Source organism: Trachypithecus francoisi, unplaced genomic scaffold (genome assembly GCF_009764315.1).
Source record: "Trachypithecus francoisi isolate TF-2019V2 unplaced genomic scaffold, Tfra_2.0 Lachesis_group9, whole genome shotgun sequence".
NCBI lineage: Eukaryota > Metazoa > Chordata > Mammalia > Primates > Cercopithecidae > Trachypithecus > Trachypithecus francoisi.
This window is the reverse complement of record NW_022681474.1, coordinates 55,042,377-55,062,805: the sequence shown is the minus strand read 5'-3', so window position 1 is coordinate 55,062,805 and position 20,429 is coordinate 55,042,377. Positions and strand designations below refer to the sequence as shown.

The 20,429-nt window shown below is 38.9% G+C and overlaps 1 protein-coding gene across 5 annotated transcripts in view; it reads left to right on the top strand.

Annotated features, from left to right (window-relative positions):
• Positions 1-20,429, top strand: part of PARG (poly(ADP-ribose) glycohydrolase) — a 133,138-nt gene that overhangs the window by 91,857 nt on the left and 20,852 nt on the right. For all 5 annotated transcript variants that reach the window (XM_033208544.1, XM_033208545.1, XM_033208543.1 and 2 more), the window contains 3 exons: positions 1,623-1,770; positions 15,761-15,839; positions 17,317-17,425. In XM_033208544.1, coding sequence (XP_033064435.1) covers positions 1,623-1,770; positions 15,761-15,839; positions 17,317-17,425 — 336 coding nt within the window. The remainder of the gene's footprint in view (positions 1-1,622; positions 1,771-15,760; positions 15,840-17,316; positions 17,426-20,429) is intronic.

Sequence of the window (20,429 nt, the reverse complement as noted above, 5' to 3'; positions counted from 1 at the left end):
CCTGCATGTCAGCTGCCACATCCTCTTGTAAAACTTTCCTATCTTCCTCCCATGCCCCAATTTTAGTTAATTGTATTTTTAGGAAGTATCAAATACATAGTAACAAGCTCTTTAATAATCATCTTCTCATTCTGCTTATGCTCATTCTAACTGCTATCTAAATTGCAAATGCCGTGAGGCAGGGAACCATACATATCTTATGTATCTTTGTATCCAGTGATTCCCAGCACAATACTCAGTAAATATTTGTTGAATTGGACAGTTTAAGCCATGAATCACCCAGTGCCCATGGACCTCATATATAGTAGGTAACTAATTCTAATCAGCAGACTGGTTTCACCAAAATTATTTTCCTATATAAGCTAAAAAGTTACTCTGGTTTTTTAGCATTGGTTTTAGTACTCCAGAATACAAATCCAAATATGCAGTTCTCTCTGGTGACTCATTTGAAGTTATTCAGTGGTATGTTTTAGTATTTTCTAAGTTATTCTATGGTAAAAGAAGACTTCTATTAATTTCTGTCTTTTCACATATATTTTTACATATCAAACTATTCATACTCTTGTTTTACTGTTTCATAAAATAGGCTTTAGATTGTCATTTAGTATCAGTTGCTTTAAAGAACACTGAAGTTTTAAGACATCATATATTTTAAAATAGTTTGAAAGCATATAAGCCTCATGGTATTTAGTCAATTCTATTTTACTTATGTGTATGACTGTGTATACACACAAGTTGTGTGTATGTGTAATCTAACTCCTAAGATTGTCTCACTAAGGGAAAGATGGTTGCTATTTCTTACATATTGCCTCATGAGGCTGGCATAGTGCTGGACGCACTGGACAAATGGAAATAATGCCAGCAAGTTGAGTTCGCTTCTCTGGAGGATTGTGTATCTCTTCTTTATTAGTAGGAGTTTGGGGATCCCATCATACTACTCCACGTGAAGCATAAAAGTTTCCAACCTAATTGGAAATATTAATTTAATTGAATCTTTGTTGCTATACTAGGGGTTTTTTTCTTCCTTTTTTCCTTAGTTATATTTAAAAAAAATAATTTGTAATGTTCATGTAGTTTGGGGTTTGGGGTTGAATTTAGAAGGAAAAAAATTCGATCTCTTTATTCTTACAGTAAGGTTGGAAAAGGTTACCCAAAAAGTTGATTACTAAACTTTTCAATTCTTTAGAGCAAATGTTTGGTTACCATATTACATAAGAAAAGTTTAATTACATTAAAGTCACGTGAAATACATAAAAGGAAATTGACTAGTGAATGGGGGAGAATGACTTTGAAACCTTTCCAGACAAAGACCTCCCTTGATTTGTGGCTCCTGAGACACAAATAGGTTTATAAACAAGAATCTGTATAATACGTAATCTTTTGCCTAAAGGCTCCATTTTCCAGATTCCTTCTGTGGTTCTGGGATCCAGAGAAATGTGCAGAGGTGTTAACTGCAGTGAGATGGAAAGAGTTTAAGCAACCATAATCTGCCCTTCCTGGGAAGGTTACTTATTTGGGAATTGATTTTCGTGGGAGAGGAAAAGATGAGAGCTTAGAGACTGTGTGTTTCTTGATCATAGGTATTTTTGACCACTATTTAACATGCCACATTTTCCCAACAGGTGGATTTTGCAAATCGTTTTGTTGGAGGTGGTGTAACCAGTGCAGGACTTGTGCAAGAAGAAATCCGCTTTTTAATCAATCCTGAGTTGATTGTTTCACGGCTCTTCACTGAGGTGCTGGATCACAATGAATGTCTAATTATCACAGGTTAGTTTTGGGGAGCCTGGATAATGGGGTAGTCTTCCCCATCTGTGAATATCTGTCATGAAGACTAAACACTCACCTGGGTTGTAGAATTTAGTTTATGGTTATTCCCAAAGATTATAATAGGAGAAAACCCATCCCCATGAGTTATATAAAATGTATACCCAACCACATGACCTCCAAAGACATACATGACAAAACTGACTCCAAAGTCTAATCTTGAAGCCACACTGTGCCTCAGATAGATTTGTAGACTACCTTCAGAAGAGTATATTTTCTTCCTTATGTTTTGCTTTTAAGATTCTCTTTCACTTTCAACGATTTGAATATGGTGTGTCTACATGTGGATCTCTTTGACTTCAGCCTACTTGAAGTTTTTTGAACCTCTTGAATGTTTAGATTAATGTTTGTTATATTTGGTAAATGTTGGGCCATTATTTCTTCAAATATTTGTTCTTCCCCTTTCCTCATCTTCTGAAACTCCCAGATTATATGTCTGTTGATTCACTTGATGTTCCACGGGTCTTAGAAGCTCTGTTTATTTTTCTTCATTCTTTATTATTCTTGTTCCTCAGACTCAATCTCAATCGACCTGTCTTCAAGTTCACTGATTGTTTTTTCTGCTTGCTCTAAACTGCTTTCATTGTCACTGATGAATTTTTTATTTCAGTTATTGTGCTTTTCAATTACAAATTTCTGTTTATTTTTTATAATTTATATCCCTTTATTAATATTCTCTATTTGAGAAATATCGTTCTTATACCTTAGTTCTTTAGACATAGTTTTCTTTAGTTGTTTGAGTATATTTTAAATAGCTGATGTAAATTCTTTGTCTACTAAGTCCAACATCAGGGCTCCCCAGGGCAGTTACTAATGACTGCTTTTTTTTCTGAGTATGGGTCATACTTTCTCATTTCTTTCCATGTCTCCTAATTTTCATTTAAGACTGGACATTTAAAATAATGTAATGTGACCCTGGAAATCAGATTTTCTCTTTTCATCACAGTTCATCTTTCTTGCTGTTTTTTTCAATGACTTTTCTAAACTAATTTTGTGATGGCTGTGTGCTTTCTGTGTGTGGCCAGTGAAGTCCCTGCTCATTAGATTAGTAGTCAGCTAACACTTGAACAGAGTTTCTTAAATGCCTGAAACTAATAAGTCTCTCAGTCTTTGTTGAAGGGATGTATGTGCAGGTGCAGCCTACCTTCAACACTACACCAAGCAGTTGATGCCTCTGCCTTAGCCTTCACTTCCTGTCAGGGTTAGACAGAGGAGAGAGCTGAGGGCTTTCTCTCGTTTTTCCTGAGCATTCATATGGCCATGAGCACACATGAGCCCTCTAGATTCCTTCTTGTTTTAATATATTAGAACTTTTCAAAGCCCTTTGTGGACATCTCATTCTTCAGCTTTTCCTTTGAAGCTTTTGGTTAGCCTATTGTTTGCCCCAGCTGTTAGTCACCACCTCAGGAAGTCTTAGTGTTAAACAATGCCTGTAATTGTTTTCATCAAACCCTCACAAGAATTAGGCTTTTCCTACTGGGCAAGCTCCAAGTCCTGTAAAGCAAAGATAGCCTTCTGAGCGGGGGGCCCTCCAGGGGACCACCAGACAGTCAAATAATGATAGTTCTCTGAGAATTGGGCTTTGAAGGAGCTTCTGCTTCCTTTTGCCCCCTCTGATGGCTGCTGATTTTCACTGTGATTCAGGAATGTTAGTTTTTAAGGCCGAGATGGAGCTTGGGAGAGTGGAATGGGAATAAGGCAAATAAAACACTGCAAAGTTTACTGTTTTTACCAAGATTCAGCTGGTTTTTCTTGAATAAACACTCCCTGGATTGCTGCAAGCCTTTGGCTACTTTTCAGTTGATTCTCCCAGTGCTCATCACAGTGTTCCCATTGCTTTCATGGAGGAGAGAGTTTTCAGAGGTTTTTACTGCACCATTTTTGACTGATGTCTTTTTATCTTTTGTAAGCACCCGTTGATAAAGGAGCTTTCAATGAGTTCATCTACACCATTTAGACATCCTGTGTAAATTTTTATCCCCGTGATTCTGCTGTTTTGGTGAAATAAAGCAAAAAAAAAAAAAATTGTAAATTGTCTGACTTCATGTAGGAAATTAAGGTTGGAACCTCCGCAAAGGAATTTTTTTCCTGGATAGCGCCTCAGTCAGCCATTTGAAGTTAGTGACTTGGAGTACTGCATCCAGAATTCTGAGATTATGATCAAAATTATACTGAAATGGAAAGATAAACTCCTTTTATACTCATCACTTCCTCACCTCACATTTTGGCCATCTATCTGCATTTGTTAGTTATCATGGATACACGTGGGAAGTTACAGTTGGGCAAGGTACTAAGGGAGATGAGATTGCAAGGAATTACAGAACAAAAAAACTGGCATGAATCTATTGTTGAGCAACCAACACTTTGGCTATTGGTCTCACACTATTGTAGGGAAGCTCTGCAGGTTTGGAATGTGACTGTCTTCATCATTTACGTACATCAAATAATACTTTAAAAGATTGCTATTCCGGCTGGCTGCAGTGGCTCACGCCTGTAATCCCAGACTTTGGGAGGCCGAGGCGGGCGGATCATGAGGTCAGGAGATCGAGACCATGCTGGCTAACACAGTGAAACCCTGTCTCTACTAAAAATACAAAAAATTAGCCAGGCCTTGTGGCGGGCGCCTGTAGTCCCAGCTACTCCAGAGGCTGAGGCAGGAGAATGGCGTGAACCCGGAAGGTAGAGCTTGCAGTGGATCACACCACGGTGCTCCAGCCTGGGCAACAGAGCAAGACTCCGTCTCAAAAAAAAAAAAAAAATTTTTTTTTTTTTAGCTGTTAAGGTAGATTTGGACTGAAGACTAGAACAAAATATCCCATCAGTTTTTAAGATGAATTTACATTCTTGAAATTAAAAACTTGATAAAATGCATTTAAACTTAAAGCCAACTTGTTTCATTTGCTTAATTTCTCTAGAAAGTAGTAAGAACTGGGCCGGGCAAGGTGGCCGACACCTGTAATCCCAGCACTTTGGGAGGCCGAGGCTGGGGGGGATCACGAGGTCAGGAGATTGAGACCATCCTGGCTAACACGGTGAAACCCCATCTCTACTAAAAATACAAAAAATTAGCCAGGCATGGTGGCATGAGCCTGTAATCCCAGCTACTTGGGAGGCTGAGGCAGGAGAATGGTTTGAACGTGGGAGGCAGAGGTTGCAGTGAGCCGAAATTGTGCCACTGCACTCCAGCCTGGGTGACAGAGTAAGACTCCATCTCAAAAAAAAAGAAAAAAAAAAAAGAAAGTAATCAGTACTTTGTCATCCTCCATTAATGTTGTTAATGTAAATAAAGGATGTCATTTTCATTGGGAATAAAACAGAAATGTTAAGAGGAAAACATTAGAATATTTTCTTTTTTTAAAGTTAATTTGTCCCCATTCTAAAAACGGATTCTAATCTCCTTTTACGTAATTTCTAAACGTTCCTGCAGCTATTGTAAAATGAATGGAAAATTGCAGATCCATGACTCACCTTCAGATCTGTAATTACCTCAGGCTAAGGACATACGGGGTGACTTTTAACTCAGCATTTTCTCCCACATCCACTTAACTTTATTATAGTGCCTCCTAATTAATATCTGTGATGTGATGTTACCCTAATGGAAATGGCCATTTCATCATCTATTTGATGTCTGGACTTCTGCCATCTCCCTCCTTAGGAGACTCTTAGCCATGCACTGCAATCTATCTGCCTGATCAATTCCATTTCTTCAATGATGCATCCAGCTCAGTGAGCTAATGGCTGTGACTGTACTGCCTGTATCTGTAGAAGAGTTTGAGAAATTGGAAATAAATTAAATTTATCATCATTATGGGATATCTGGTTGGTATCAGTCTTTTAAATGACTATGAAACAGGTCATGCAAACAGGCAAATACTTTTATACAGACAGTGTTATCCCTCTGTTTGTTGTGATCCTCCCTGCGGCAGCCATGAGTTAACCTTTCAGTAAGTATAGATAGAGGGAAAGAGTTAAAATTCCAGTCTTCCCATTTCTTCTTCTTTTTTTTCCCTCTTATTTGTTTCTATACAACATCCAGAAAATAGTTTTCTGGATAATGTGTTAAGTTTTCTGAGAGTTGTTTTTCTGCTTCTGTTTGGTGAGCACATAAACCAGATGCCTAGGCATGAAACCTACTGGGCAGAGTATTCGTATATTTAACATAAAACCTGCCGCTAGTGAATCAGATTATCCCAGACATCACAAATCTTTACATCTTTTCTGAGTGTCAGCAGAGCTGATAGAAATGATAACAAGTAGACACCATCACTTATAGTAGTGGTGACATCTTCTAGAGTTACAGTACTTGAGGTGCCTGTCAAGACACCAGCTCATTGGGAAAGGTCCAAATTCAGTTGGAGTTTTCCAAAACTGTTTGGAAATTAAATATTTTTGTGCTTGTCTTTTCTAAGTTTTTAATAATCATTAGAATTAAAAGCAAGAGTTTTCTATCTACTGCATAATCACTACTGTTTGAGTGATGCTAATAAAATTTGGGTAAAATGGTGTTTATACAAACCTGCTTTCAACAACCCATTGGTAAGTAGAATTTTTTTAAATCTTCAAATATTTTTGTCCCATGTTCATTACAAACTCTTATTCCTAATCAGGGAAAATAACCATGTTTCTTACTACTAAATCTAAAAAATCATAAAGAGGTCATGCACTCTTCTTAAGATTTTAATGGATTCCTTCTAGGTTTTTCCTTAAGTGAAGGTCTTTGACTATGAAGTCTTAAAGGCCCATCTCTAGTAAGAGCTATCACAAAGGTCATTCAGTCTTCTGTCTCAGTAGCTGTTACCAGTTTACCTTTATATTTTCATCATAGTTCATTAATATACATTTTAAACAAGTTAAAGGCATTCACTTTTTTCAAAGGAGACAGTTGACATGTTAAAAGGTATCTACTTAGAAAACCCAGGATTTAACTTGTTTGGCACAAAAGTGTTTGTATGTGTATTTTTTTATTTCCCATAAAGGAGGGAAGGAAGTAAATCTAACCCTGTTCCTCTTAGAAAAGAACACCGAAACTATATTAACCTGAAGTAGAAATATGATAATTGATATTTCATATTTTTTCAACCACTTTCTTTTAAAAAGACAGAACAAGTATTTGTTTTCCGAGTTAACAGATCAGAATAGGCAGTTTGTCTTTTTATGAACAGGAAAAACAAAGCTTGTCTACTGCTAGGCAGAAAACAGAAAAGAAGGAGTAGTCCTTGCTGTCTTGGTTCCTGTCAGGCAAGTAGACCAGGTTGCTTTTCACCCCTGTGTAAATAGAATCACATATCTGTGGTTTCTCTACCCCCTTAAAAAATTTAAGTCTGATGACACCAATATTGATGGCTTTGTGGGTTTGAATGAATTTTTTACTTGTCTCATTTAGTTTCCCAAGGAATTCTATGATGTAAATAAAATAAGAATTATTAAGAACCCTGAATTTCAGATGATGAAATGATGTCCAGTGAAGTTTGATTATCTAAGGTGACCTAGCTAGTAAAGATTCACTTCGAGTTTCTCGTGTTTCCTAATCTCAGTGCAGTGCTCTTTTTACCATACCATGCATTTATTGTAGATGTGAATTTTTGGTATGCATCAATTATGTAGTGCCTTCAGATTATTTCTGGACTCATTATTTTCATATCAGTTAAATTTCTTTGACTCATTAATTATTATGTTTATTCAGCAAGTTCTTACTCAACTGCTTTTATATTCTTGCAGTACAAGATGCTAATGTAAGGCCGGGCGTGGTGGCTCAAGCCTGTAATCCCAGCACTTTGGGAGGCCGAGACGGGTGGATCACGAGGTCAGGAGATCGAGACCATCCTGGCTAACACGGTGAAACCCTGTCTCTACTAAAAAATACAAAAAACTAGCCGGGCGAGATGGCGGGCGCCTGTAGTCCCAGCTACTCGGGAGGCTGAGGCAGGAGAATGGCGTAAACCCGGGAGGCGGAGCTTGCAGTGAGCCGAGATTGCGCCACTGCACTCCAGACTGGGCAACAGAGCGAGACTCCGTCTCAAAAAAAAAAAAAAAAAAGATGCTAATGTAGATTAAAATGTTATTTGTTTTTTCCTTTTTTAAGACACAGGATCTTGCTTTGTCACCCAGGCTGGGTTATAGTGGCACAATCATAGCTCACTGTTACCTCAAACTCCTGAGCTCAAGGGATCCTCCCACCTCAGACTCCTGAGTAGCACGAACTGCAGGCTCACACCACTGCACCCAGCTAATTTTTTTTTTTAATTTTCAGTGGAGATGAGGTCTCACTCTGTTGCCCAGGCTGGTCTGAAAACTCCTGGGCTCAGGCAATCCTTCTGCCTCAGTCTCTCAAAATGCTAGGCTTATAGGCGTGAGCCAACACACCCTGCCTATAATTATAATCCCTGCCCTTGAGGAGCTGCGAGTCTAGTGAGGAAGTCGATTCCATTTCTTAAGACAGATTTATTGAGGTATAATTGACATAAAATAAACCATTTGTTTAAAGTATACAATTGCATACGTTTGGACATATGACTACACCCATGAAGCTATCTTTTGTCTGAGTTTTCATTGTTTTTTATTTTGAGTTTTGAAAGCTTTATATATTTTGGATATAAATCCTTTATCAGATATTTGTGGGATGTCTTTTCATTCTCTTCACAGTGACTTTTGAAACACAGAAGTTTTAAGTTTTGAAGTAAGCTTATTAATGTGTTGTTTTTGTTCTTCCTGTTTTGGTTGCTATAGCTTTATAATAAGTCTTAAAATCAGGTAGTATGGGTCCTTCAACTTTTTTCTCCTTCAGAGTTGTTTTGCCGAGTTTTAGAATCAGTATTTCAATGTTTACCAAAACAGCTGCTGGAATTTTGAGAATGCTTTGAATCTCTAGATCTATTTGGGGAGAACTGACATCTTAACAATGTTTTGTCCTTGACACATGTCTAGGATATATGTCTCTGTTTATTCATGTCAGTTTTTCTCACGAGTATTTTATAGTCTTCATTGTATAATTCTTCCCCATTTTGTCAGATTTATCCATAAGCATTTCATAAGTTTGTTGCTGTTGTAAATTTTTTTTAATTTCTGTTTTTATTTTTATTTTTATTTTTATTTATTTTTTTTTTGAGACGGAGTCTCGCTCTGTCACCCAGGCTAGAGTGCAATGGCGCGATCTCGGCTCACTGCAAGCTCCGCCTCCCGGGTTTACGCCATTCTCCTGCCTCAGCCTCCCGAGTAGCTGGGACTACAGGCGCCCGCCATCTCGCCCGGCTAATTTTTTGTATTTTTTTTAGTAGAGACGGGGTTTCACCGTGTTAGCCAGGATGGTCTCGATTTCCCGACCTCGTGATCCACCCGTCTCGGCCTCCCAAAGTGCTGGGATTACAGGCTTGAGCCACCGCGCCCGGCCAATTTCTGTTTTTATTCATTACTACTATGTGGAAATACAATTGATTTTCAGATTACAATTCAATATGTTAAGTGCTCTACTAATGTTATGTGCAAAGTACCTGGGGAGCATGGAGGAGGAACAATCAACCCTGCTTATGGTGTCAAGGAACACTTCATAAAAGAAATAACATAAATTTTCTAGTTATTTTCTTGATTTTTAGCATGAATATCTTGCCCAGAATTCTAGATAAATGTGTAATAATTAAAATACAAATTATTTTTAGAAGCAGTGTACTAAATAATAGACTGGAAATTCTAGTATTGAGTTTAAATCTTTGAGCTTTTGATTCTGGAAATTTTTAATCATATATGAAAATAGAGTGTTTTCATAGCTTTATTTATATTATGTGGTTTTTTATTGTGTGTTTTTTTTGTCTGTTTGTTTTGAGACAGAGTCTCACTCTGTCACCAGGCTGGAGTGCAGTGGCACCATCTTGGCTTACTGCAACCTCCACCTTCCGGCTTCAAGTAATTCTCTTGCCTCAGCCTCCTGAGTAGCTGGGACTACAGGTGCGTGCCACCACGCTCAGCAAATTTTTGTATTTTTAGTAAAGATGAGGTTTCACCATGTTGGCCACAGTGGTCTCAATCTCTTGACCTTGTGATCCTCCCGCCCCGGTCTCCCAAAGCACTGGGATTACAGGTGTGAGCTACCCTGCCCAGCTTTATATTATGTGTTTTTATGTGTATACATATGAAATTTCAGACTTACGGAAAAGTTGCAAGAATAATACGTGGAATTTTCATATACTCTTTACTCAGATTCACAGAAAAGTTGAAAGAATAATACATGGAATTTCCATATACTCTTTACTGAGATTCAACAGTTTACATTTTTGTCCCATCTACTTCATCATTTTGTCTATTTTCTTTTCTTGAATTGTTTAAGAATATATTGGAGATACTGTGCCCTTTTACCCCTAAATACTTTGTTGTATATTTCCTATGAACTAGGACATTGTCTTACATCAGCACAGCACAGTTAGTTATCAAAATCAGGAAATTTAATTTGATACAGTACTGTTAATCTACATTATAATATAATTTTGTTATTCCAGTTATGACCTTTGTAGCTTTCTTTCCAGTCTTCAATTAGTCCAGGCTCATACCTTGGTATTCTTTAAACTGGGACTATTTCTCAGCCTTTCCTTGTGTTCATTCACCTTGTATTTCTAAAGTGGATAGGCTAGTTATTTTGTAGATTGTCCTTCTTGTGTTTGCCCACTGCAAAATTAGGTTCAGGTTATTCATTTCGGTAGGAATCCCACTGAAGTGATACTGTGTTCTATTTAGTATACTTATTTATTAATATTTATTAATATATATGGAAGTATAGACACTTGCATTCTTATTGTATTCAGTGGATTATGATCCATTGCTTATTATCTGATGCTCAATTGTCCCATATTCAATCAGTGGGAATGCCTTCAAACTATTGTGTGCCTTTGACATGTGCCCGTCATTCTTTAATGCACTTTCTTCCCTGAGCATCTCCATCTTTTTAGCACAAAAAGATGTTGTAGGCTTATCTTGTATATTCCCTGCACCAGCTCTGGAATCAACCATTTCTGCAGGTGGTCCTGGATTTGTGTTAGTTTTTGGAAGCCAAGATTTGAGCTAGAACATATGTTACAACACACACACACATATACAACTGTGAATTTATATCGATACCTCCCATTCTTAACCAGCATCACAGCCTGTATTGTAGTCTTTCCCCCTTTCCATAATTGGAACTCTCTTCCCCAACTATGAAGAATGTGGCTCCCAATATCTTCAATTTTTTTCTTTTGTTTAAGCCTAATATATACAAAAGGTGGTTTCAGAACTTCTAAACCATGCCACTGCAGAAAGTAAACCTGTTAAATGGAATTCAATATTTGTTTACAGTTCTTTTATTTTTGAAGTAAAATTTACACACATTGAAGTAAGTATACAGTGTTAAATGGATAATATGATGAGTTTTGGCAAATAGATATGCTTTTATATCCCACACCCCTATCAAGACATTAAAAAAAAAAAAAAGTATCACCTCAAAAACTTCCCTTGAGCCCTTTTCTGGTCAGTCCCCAACCCCAGAAACAACCATAATTTTTATTCTTTTCATTATAAATTACTTTTTTCTTTTTTTTTGAATGTCATGTAAATATATATCATACACACTTCTGTATCTTGCTTCTTTTGCCTAGCATAATGTGAGATTTATCTATGTTTTTTAATATATCAGTGATTCTATCCCTTTTATTACTAAGGAGTATTCCTTTGTGTGATCATGGCGAATGTTTTATTAATTTTTTATCAATAGTTGGATTGTTTCCACTTTAGTTTTATGATAGTCTTTTTTTTTGTAATGTCAACTTAGCTAGGCTACAGCCCCCAGTTATTCTGTCAAACACTAATTTGGGTATTGCTATGAAAGTATTTTATAGATGTGATCAAAGTCTACAAGTAAAGGAGTTAATCTAATTACATTCAATAAGCATTTTTTTTTCCTTTGAGACAAAGTCTCAACTCTGTCGCCCAGGCTGGAGTACAGTGGTGTGACCTTGGCTCACTGCAACCTCTGTGATGCCCCTGCCTCTGCCTCCCAAGTAGCTGGGATTACAGGTGCCTGCCACCATGTTCAGCTAATTTTTGTGATTTTAATAGGGACTGGGTTTCACCACGTTGTCTAGGCTGGTCTCGAACTACTGACCTCAAGTGATCTGGCCACCTCTGCCTCCCAAAGTGCTGGGATTACAGGCGTGAGCCACTGTGTTTGGCTACATTCAATATGATTTGCATTAAATAAGTATAATCTGCCTGGGCCTGATTCAGTCCGGTGGAAAGCCTTAAGAGCAGAGCTGAGGCTTCTCTGAAGAGGAGATTCATTCTGTGCACTGCCGCTTCACCCATGCCTGAGAGTTCCAGTGCACCCTTTGGACCTGACTAGTCAGCTCCTCAATTGTGTAGGCCAATTTTTGGCAATAAATCTCTTCATATATACGTCCTGCTGGTTCCATTTCTCTGGTTGAACAACGACTGATACAAATCTATTATAAATAAACCTGCTATGAACATTATTCTTTGCAGTTTTTGTGAGCACACATTTTCAGTATTTGTTTAGTAGTATTATTATTTGCAGTTTTTGTGAGCACATATTTTCAATATTTGTTTAGTAGATATCTAGGGATGGAAGTTCTAGGTCAAAGAATATGTGTATATTTAATTTTATAAGGGATTGCCAAACTCTTTTCCAAAATTGTTACACCAATTTATGTTCTACGAGCAATATATAATGAGATTTCCACTTGTTCTACATCCTCGTCAACATTTAGTGTTGTCATTCTTTTTTTATTCTTTTTTATTTTAGCCTCTCTTTTGAGTGTATGGTGGGTTCTCACTGTGATTTTTTTTTATTTGTATTTCTCTGATGACTAATAATGTTGAGCAGTATTTCATGTGGTTGTTAGCCAGTTGTATATCTTCCTGTGTGAAGTTTATATTCAGGTCTTCTGTCCATTTTTCTAAATTGGGTTGTGTTTTTATATAGACATGTAGGAGTTCATCACGTATTCTGAACACAAGTCCTTTGTCAGATATTTGATTTGGAAATATTTTTTCTCCAGTCTTGTCTAAGCATTTTCCTGAGGTGTTTTTTCATTGTTTGTTTGTTTTTTGTTTTTGTTTTGTTTTTTTGAGATGGAGTCTTGCTCTGTCACCCAGGCCGGAGGGCAATGGCATGATCTCAGCTTAGTGCAACCTCCACTTCCCAGGTTCAAGCAATTCTCCTGCCTTAGCCTCCCGAGTAGCTGGGATTACAGGTGCACGCCACCATGCCTGGCTAGTTTTTGTATTTTTAGTAGAGACAAGGTTTTACCCTGTTGTCTAGGCTGGTCTGAAACTCCTGACTTCAAGTGATCCGCCCGCCTCAGCTTCCTAAAGTGCTGGAATTACAGGCATGAGCCACTGCGCTCAGCCCTGAAGGTTTTGACCACCAGAAGTATTTAATTTTGCTTATTCTAGTTTTTGTTTTGTAAATTTTTTTAAAACTTTTAACTAAAAAGTAAACTTTAATGTTGAAAATGCAAACTTGGGAAAGACAGAAAAGATCACACGCAAAGCTGTCACTTCGCACTTGGCAGGTTGCACAGTGGCCGGGCAGAGGCACTCCTCACTTCCGAGAGGGGGCGGCGGCCGGGCAGAGTCCTTACTTCAGACAGTGGGGCAGCCAGGCAGAGGCGCTCCTCACTTCCTAGTCAGTGGGCAGCTGAGCAGAGGCGCTTCTCACTTCCCAGACAGTGGGTGGCCAGACAGAGGCGCTCCTCACTTCCCAATCAGGCAGCCGGGCAAAGGCGCTCCTCACTTCCCAGTCAGTTGGGCGGCCGGGCAGAGGCGCTCCTCACTTCCCAGGCGGTTGGCTGGCCGGGCAGAGGCGCTCCTCACTTGCCAGGCAGTTGGCAGCTGAGCAGAGGTGCTCCTCACTTTGCGGACTATGGGCAGCTGGGCAGAGGCGCTCCTCACTTCCCAGATGGTTGGCAGCTGGGCAGAAGCGCTCCTCACTTCCCAGTCAGTTGGCCGATCGGGCAAAGGGGCTCCTCACTTCCCAGACTGTGGGCAGCTGGGCAGAGGCACTCCTCACTTCCTGGACAGGGTGGCAGCCTGGCAGAGGCGCTCCTCACTTCCCAGATGGGGCTGCGGCTGGGCAGAGGCGCTCCTCACTTCTCAGACAGTTGGCAGCTGAGCAGAGGCGCCCTCACTTTGTGGACTGTGGGCAGCTGGTTAGAGGCGCTCCTCACTTCCTGGACAGGGCAGCGGCCTGGCAGAGGCGCTCTTCACTTCCCAGATGGGTCGGCGGCCGGACAGAGGCGCTCCTCACTTCCCAGGCAGTTGGCTGGCTTGTTTTGTAAATGTTATGGTCACTGCTTTCTTTATCCTGTCTTAGAAATTGTACCTACCCAATGTCGTAAAGCTATTCTCCTATATTTTCTTCTGAAAGTCTTACAGTTTTGTGTTTTATGTTTATGTCTGTGGTCCATGTAAAAATAATTTTTATTTGTAGTGTGTGGTCACAGTTAAGGTTTATGGGTTTTTCTATGAATATCTACTTATTCCAGCAATATTTGTTAGAAAAGCTATTTTTTTTCTGATGGATTATTTTAGTACCTTTGTTGAAAATCAGTTGATGATACAAGTGTGATTTTATGGATTCTGCTTAATTCCATTCAACTCTTGGTCTTTCTGAAGGCCAAGACTAAGTAAGTGTTCAACTTAGGGCATTGAGTGTTCCAGTTTTCTTGTTTTTTGTTGCTGCTGTTGTTGTTGTTGTTCATTCTAGGTTCTTTGCATTTCTTTGTAAATTTTTAAGTCACCTTCTTAATTATTATTTTTTAATGTCTACTTGTGTTAAGATTGATATGAATCTTTATATCAAAAATTAACATTGTAACAATATTGAGTCTTCTATCTCAAGAGAGTATATGTCCCATTTAAGTTTTCTTTTTTTCATAGTGTCTTTTTTTTTTTTGAGATGGAGTCTTGCTCTGTGGCCCAGGCTGGAGTGAAGTGACACAGTCTCCACTCACTGCAACATCTGCCTCCCGGGTTCAAGCAATTCTCCTTCCTCAGCCTCCTGAGTAGCTGAGATTACAGGCACACACCACAACGCCCAGCTAATTTTTGTATTTTTAGTAGAGACAGAGCTTCACCATGTTGGCCAGGCTGGTCTTGAACTTCTGACCTCAGGTGATCCACCAGCCTCGGCCTCCCAAAGTGCTAGGATTACAGGCGTGAGCCACTGCGCCCGGCCAGTAGTGTCTTCTTTGTTGTTACATTTATTCCTAGGTATTTTATGGTTTTTGACATTATGGGTAATGGATTTTTAAAAAATGTTTATTTTCCCATTGTTTGTTGCTAGTATACAAACATACCCTTGATCTTACTAAGTTTACTTACATGCTTTTTCTTTATTTTAATTTCCCCTCTTTCTTTCTTTTCTTTTCTTTTTTCTTCTTTTGAGACTGAGTCTCACTCTGTCTCCCATGCTGGAATGCAGTGGCACGATCTCAGCTCACTGCAACCTCCGCCTCCCAGGTTCAAGCAGTTCTCCTGCCTCAGCCCCCCAGTAGCTGGGATTAAAGGCGCACACCTCCACGCCTGGCTAATTTTTACATTTTTAGTAGAGGTGGAGTTTCACCATGTTGGCCAGGCTGGTCTCAAACTTCTGACTTTAGGTAATCCACCCACTTCTGGGATTACAGGCGTGAGCCACTGCGCCTGGCCTCTCTCTTTAGTTAGTGATTCCTTAGAATTAGCTATGTAAACAATCATGATATCTACAAATAGGGACAGTTTTACTTATTTTTTTACATTCTTTATGCTGTTTTGTTTCTTTTCTTGCTTTATTGCACTGGCTGGAGAGACCTTCAGTACAGTGCTAAACAGAAGTGATTCTTGCCATGTTGTGGTAGGTGGAATGTTTTTGCCATTAAGTGTGAAGTTAATAGTGACAGATTGTTTGTTTCAGGTACTGAGCAGTACAGTGAATACACAGGCTATGCCGAGACATATCGTTGGTCCCGGAGCCACGAAGATGGGAGTGAAAGGTAAGTTTGTTTCTGTCTTCAGTATTCCATGACTAAAAACAAAGGAATTTGGGCTTGACCCTCACACACTCTCATTCCCTCTGCTTGTATTTCAGCAAGTGAACTTAAAAAGAAAAAAGAAAAGAAATCAGCATTAAGGTTCATTGTCATTTAAAACACTATTACCACCTTCCTGTACCAAAGGGAAGAACAGTGAAGATAAAACCAAAAGTCTAAAGCAAAGACAAAGAGGGGCAGAATTCTCTACAGTTCTTTACCTCTGAGCTACAGTCAGAAGCTGTGGAGGTTAAATTCCGTGTTTAAATCTGAGTAGAATAGGTTCTAATTAGAGCTTAAAGCCTTTGGCCAACTTACTAGGTTATATTTAATTTTTCTATGAAATTAGGTAGAGGAAAGCTGTGTTGTGACAGTTGACCTAATGCCACAAACCAGTTGATGGCAGAACCTGCAGTGTGCTTTGCTGCTCGTGTCTCCTATTTCTTCTTGAAATATAGTGTTCTACTTTGACAGTCTTGTTTCTAGTTTACCAGAGAAAAAATTTTGCAGAAATGCTACCTGGAAGCTTGTGGGGTTTTTTGTTTTGTTTTATTTTGTTTGTTATTTGATGAGAAAGCCATTGTGGCAGAAAGAATCAGCTCTTGCCCACGTGCCACAAATGTATTCCTCGTAATGTCTCAAGTCCATCTTCTGCTTTCTTTCTCTTTATTTTGTTTAAAATAACATTACGTAGATGTTTATTCCTGATAATTATTTACAAACCTGCATGAAGATTTCTGTTTTGGTTTTCAGTTTGAAAAGTTGCTTGGCACAGCAATATATGCAAGTTTATAAAGAGATTAAATATTTGGGATTTTATATGTTTCCAAATTATCATCTCAACCATTCCTTTCTGTTTCCATGGGCAACATGGTATTGTCTGCTTTGATGTCTTTGTTATTTTAAAAATAGTTTCTCACAGTCAGCAATTGAGCACAGTAGGTAGAATGCTGTACTGAATTATTTCACATTTGTGTAACACTTAGGATTATTTCCTGGACAGTACATAGTGATGTTACAACCCCAGTGATTTAAAGCAGATCTCTCAAAGCAAAGGAGGAATGAGCTTTTGTCAAGATGCAAATGCCATGTCCTTAGTATTAGAGGAAAACAAAGAACTAGATTCCTTTTGTTTGCCCCCAAATTCTTTAACCTCTGAGACTTACTGTAAATGATTTACCTGTTTACACTATGTCATTGTGTTGTCTCTGGGTAATTTTTCATTTTACTCTTTAATGCCTGACAGTGCACACTGTATATGCCTCAATCTAAAAATAAAGGGTGTTTCCTTTCCTTTCCTTTTGCTCAGACTTGCAGACACTGGTTTGTTTTGAATATTTTAACACAGCTAAAGTCTTGGCAACCTGACCCCTGAGAGGATTTTATTTGAGAGACTGACTACCTGTTCCTTATCTTTTCTCCCCTTTCCATCCTGTCCCAGGGACGACTGGCAGCGGCGCTGCACTGAAATCGTTGCCATCGATGCTCTTCACTTCAGACGCTACCTCGATCAGTTTGTGCCTGAGAAAATCAGACGCGAGCTGAACAAGGCCAGTAACCTTATTTCTTAGTTCATCTGGCAGCTGTCATCTATTTACTGCCATTTTATTAATGCTGAAATTAATGCTTTCTGGTAATTCTTGCAGTGTCAGTATGTCTGCCCACAGCTCTCCTGATTTAATGGCTCTGTCAGCTTGTACAAGATGTACTTTCCATTTTGTAATTGTTTGATTAGCAGCTAAGGTTGCCAGATAGGCTGTTGCTTAGTTTTAAACCCCACACATGCATTTATCTCATCAAGTACCTTAGCTGCTATGGAACACTATCATTGTAAAACCATATAGAAACGAATGAGCTCTGAAAATTTTTTCTCAGACCTGCTTAATGACATTTTCTCTACAAAGTATGCTATCAGGGTTAAAACAGAAAAACTGAAAAAGCCAGGTCAAATGTTCTATTTTAGGTAAGATTTATGATGGAATCTATTATTTTCTGTAATACTTAGTGCTGCCTACTATATTCATTTTTTTTTTATTGTATTACAGAAATATAAAAATGAGCCATACCTGTTGTTCAAATTTTCAATATTGGCGACCATAATAAATAAACTCTTTTACACAATAGAGAGCTGACTCTGTTCTCTGGATTTTGGGCTTTCCCAAAACAGCAGAGATTTTCTTTAGTTCCTCAAATTATTCACTCAGCAGAGATTTTCTTTTTTTTTCTTTTTGAGATGGAGTTTCACTTTTGTGGCTGAGGCTGGAGTGCAATGGCATGATCTTGGCTCACTGCAACCTCTGCCTCCCGGGTTCAAGAGATTCTCCTGCCTCAGCCTCCCAAGAACTAAGATTACAGGTGCCCACCACCACGCCCAGCTAATTTTTGTATTTTTAGTAGAGATGGGGTTTCACCGTGTTAGCCAGGCTGGTCTCGAACTCCTGACTTCAGGCAATCCTGCCCGCCACGGCCTCCCAGAGTGTTGGGATTACAGGTGTGAGCCACTGCGCCCAGCCTAGAGATTTTCTTTTTTTTTTTTTTGAGACGGAGTCTCACTCTGTCGCCCGGGCTGGAGTGCAGTAGCCGGATCGCAGCTCACTGCAAGCTCCGCCTCCCGGGTTCACGCCATTCTCCTGCCTCAGCCTCCCGAGTAGCTGGGACTACAGGCGCCCGCCACCTCGCCCGGCTAGTTTTTTGTATTTTTTAGTAGAGACGGGGTTTCACAGTGTTAGCCAGGATGGTCTCGATCTCCTGACCTCGTGATCCGCCCGTCTCGGCCTCCCAAAGTGCTGGGATTACAGGCTTGAGCCACCGCGCCCGGCCGAGATTTTCTTTAGTTCCACAAATTATTCACACAGCCAAGAAGACTGACCCAATTCTGAAAATCAGTGTTTCACTCCCATGAGTAGGATTTGGTTATGAGATTATTAGGATAATGAGGCTTGTGGTTTTACATGGTTATACATGGTGTGCCAGTTCCTTCACAGACTTCTGAGAATAATTACAGTAATCTAGACAGACTTTTACTACACTTAAAACTTAGTAGATATTTTGAACATAATTAAGTATCTTATATCCTGATCTGTTTGGGAGAATCTAATTTATTGTTGAACATGTTCTCATATGTATAATTTTTTAAATTTTTGTAATGTTTAGAGTTCTCAAATTTTATAAAATGTTTGAAGAATAATGCACTATTTTTTAAAGTTGAACTTACATAACAGACATCATTTATTTAAAAATAAAAATAAAAAGTAATCCCTCAGAAAAGCTATCCAGAAAGTCTGGCCTTTGTTGTATCAACAGTTCTAAAGTTCTCTTCTACCTGATTCTGAAAGTCAGAGATTTGCCTGTACTGAAGATTATCTTTTTTTTTTTTTGAAGTGGGGTCTTTTTCCCTAGGCTGGAGTGCAGTGGCATGCGCGATCACAGCTCACTGCAGACTTTCAACCTCTCTGGGCTCAGGTGATCCTCCCATGTCAGCCTCCTGAGTAGCCAGGAGTACTGGTGCGCACCACCACACCTGGCTAATTTTTCTTTTTTAGATACACCAGGTTTCACCATATTGCGCAGGCCAATTTCAAACTCCGGGCTTAAGCGATCTCCTCCCCCCTCAGCCTCCCAAAGTGCTGGGATTATAGGCATGAGCCACAACGCCCTGCCTGAAAAGTATCTTTTACTAGTAATTAGATACATTTTAAATGTAAGCCTATTTTCACTGTTCCAAACTCTTGCCTTAAAGCAGTTGTCCCCAATGCCATGAAGTTTTTATGATAGAGCATATCGAGTAGAATCAGTTTTATCTTTAAATTTTCATGAGGTTTTACTTACCTAAACATGTATATGTGAATTTGTCACATGGTCAAGAGGACATTTATATAAGCAGTAGGTTGTTGGAGAGAAATATATGAAAAGGAAAGTAGAACCAAAATGTGTGTAGCCATGATTAATACGTTAATACAAAGTGAAAGATTCCCTATTTTATGAATGAAGTCTATGCTCCCACATATACTTTTCTGTGAGAACTAGATCATTCACTTTTAGAAGTTATCCTCAATTATGATCTTTTAAGAAGGTAACTTTAGGCATAAGTCTTTTTTAAAATTGCTAGGTCCAGTTGATTCTCTCTGCGCTTGTGTATCACCAACCTTTAGTTTGACCATCCTCAGAGACACCAGAAATTTAAAAGATATATGTGAATAGGTTAAGTTAGTTGTAAATATTGGCAACATGGAAGAACATTTATTTATAGAATATAGAGTCCTCATGGGGGGCATTTTATACTAAGAATGAGTCTTTAAGTAATCTGGCAACAAGAGTTTTATTTCATTGGGAGTTGGCAGCAGTCAGTCACACTGCCTTATGGAAGTGTCTCAGAAATATTTTGTTAAATGACTTGGTTGATAATTAAATAGTTTTTTTTTTTTTTTTTGAGATGGAGTTTCACTCTCGTTGCCCTGGCTGGAGTGCAATGGCACAATCTCAGCTCACTGCAACCTCTGCCTCCCGGGTACAAGTGATTCTCCTGCCTCAGCCTCCCAAGTAGCTGGGACCAGA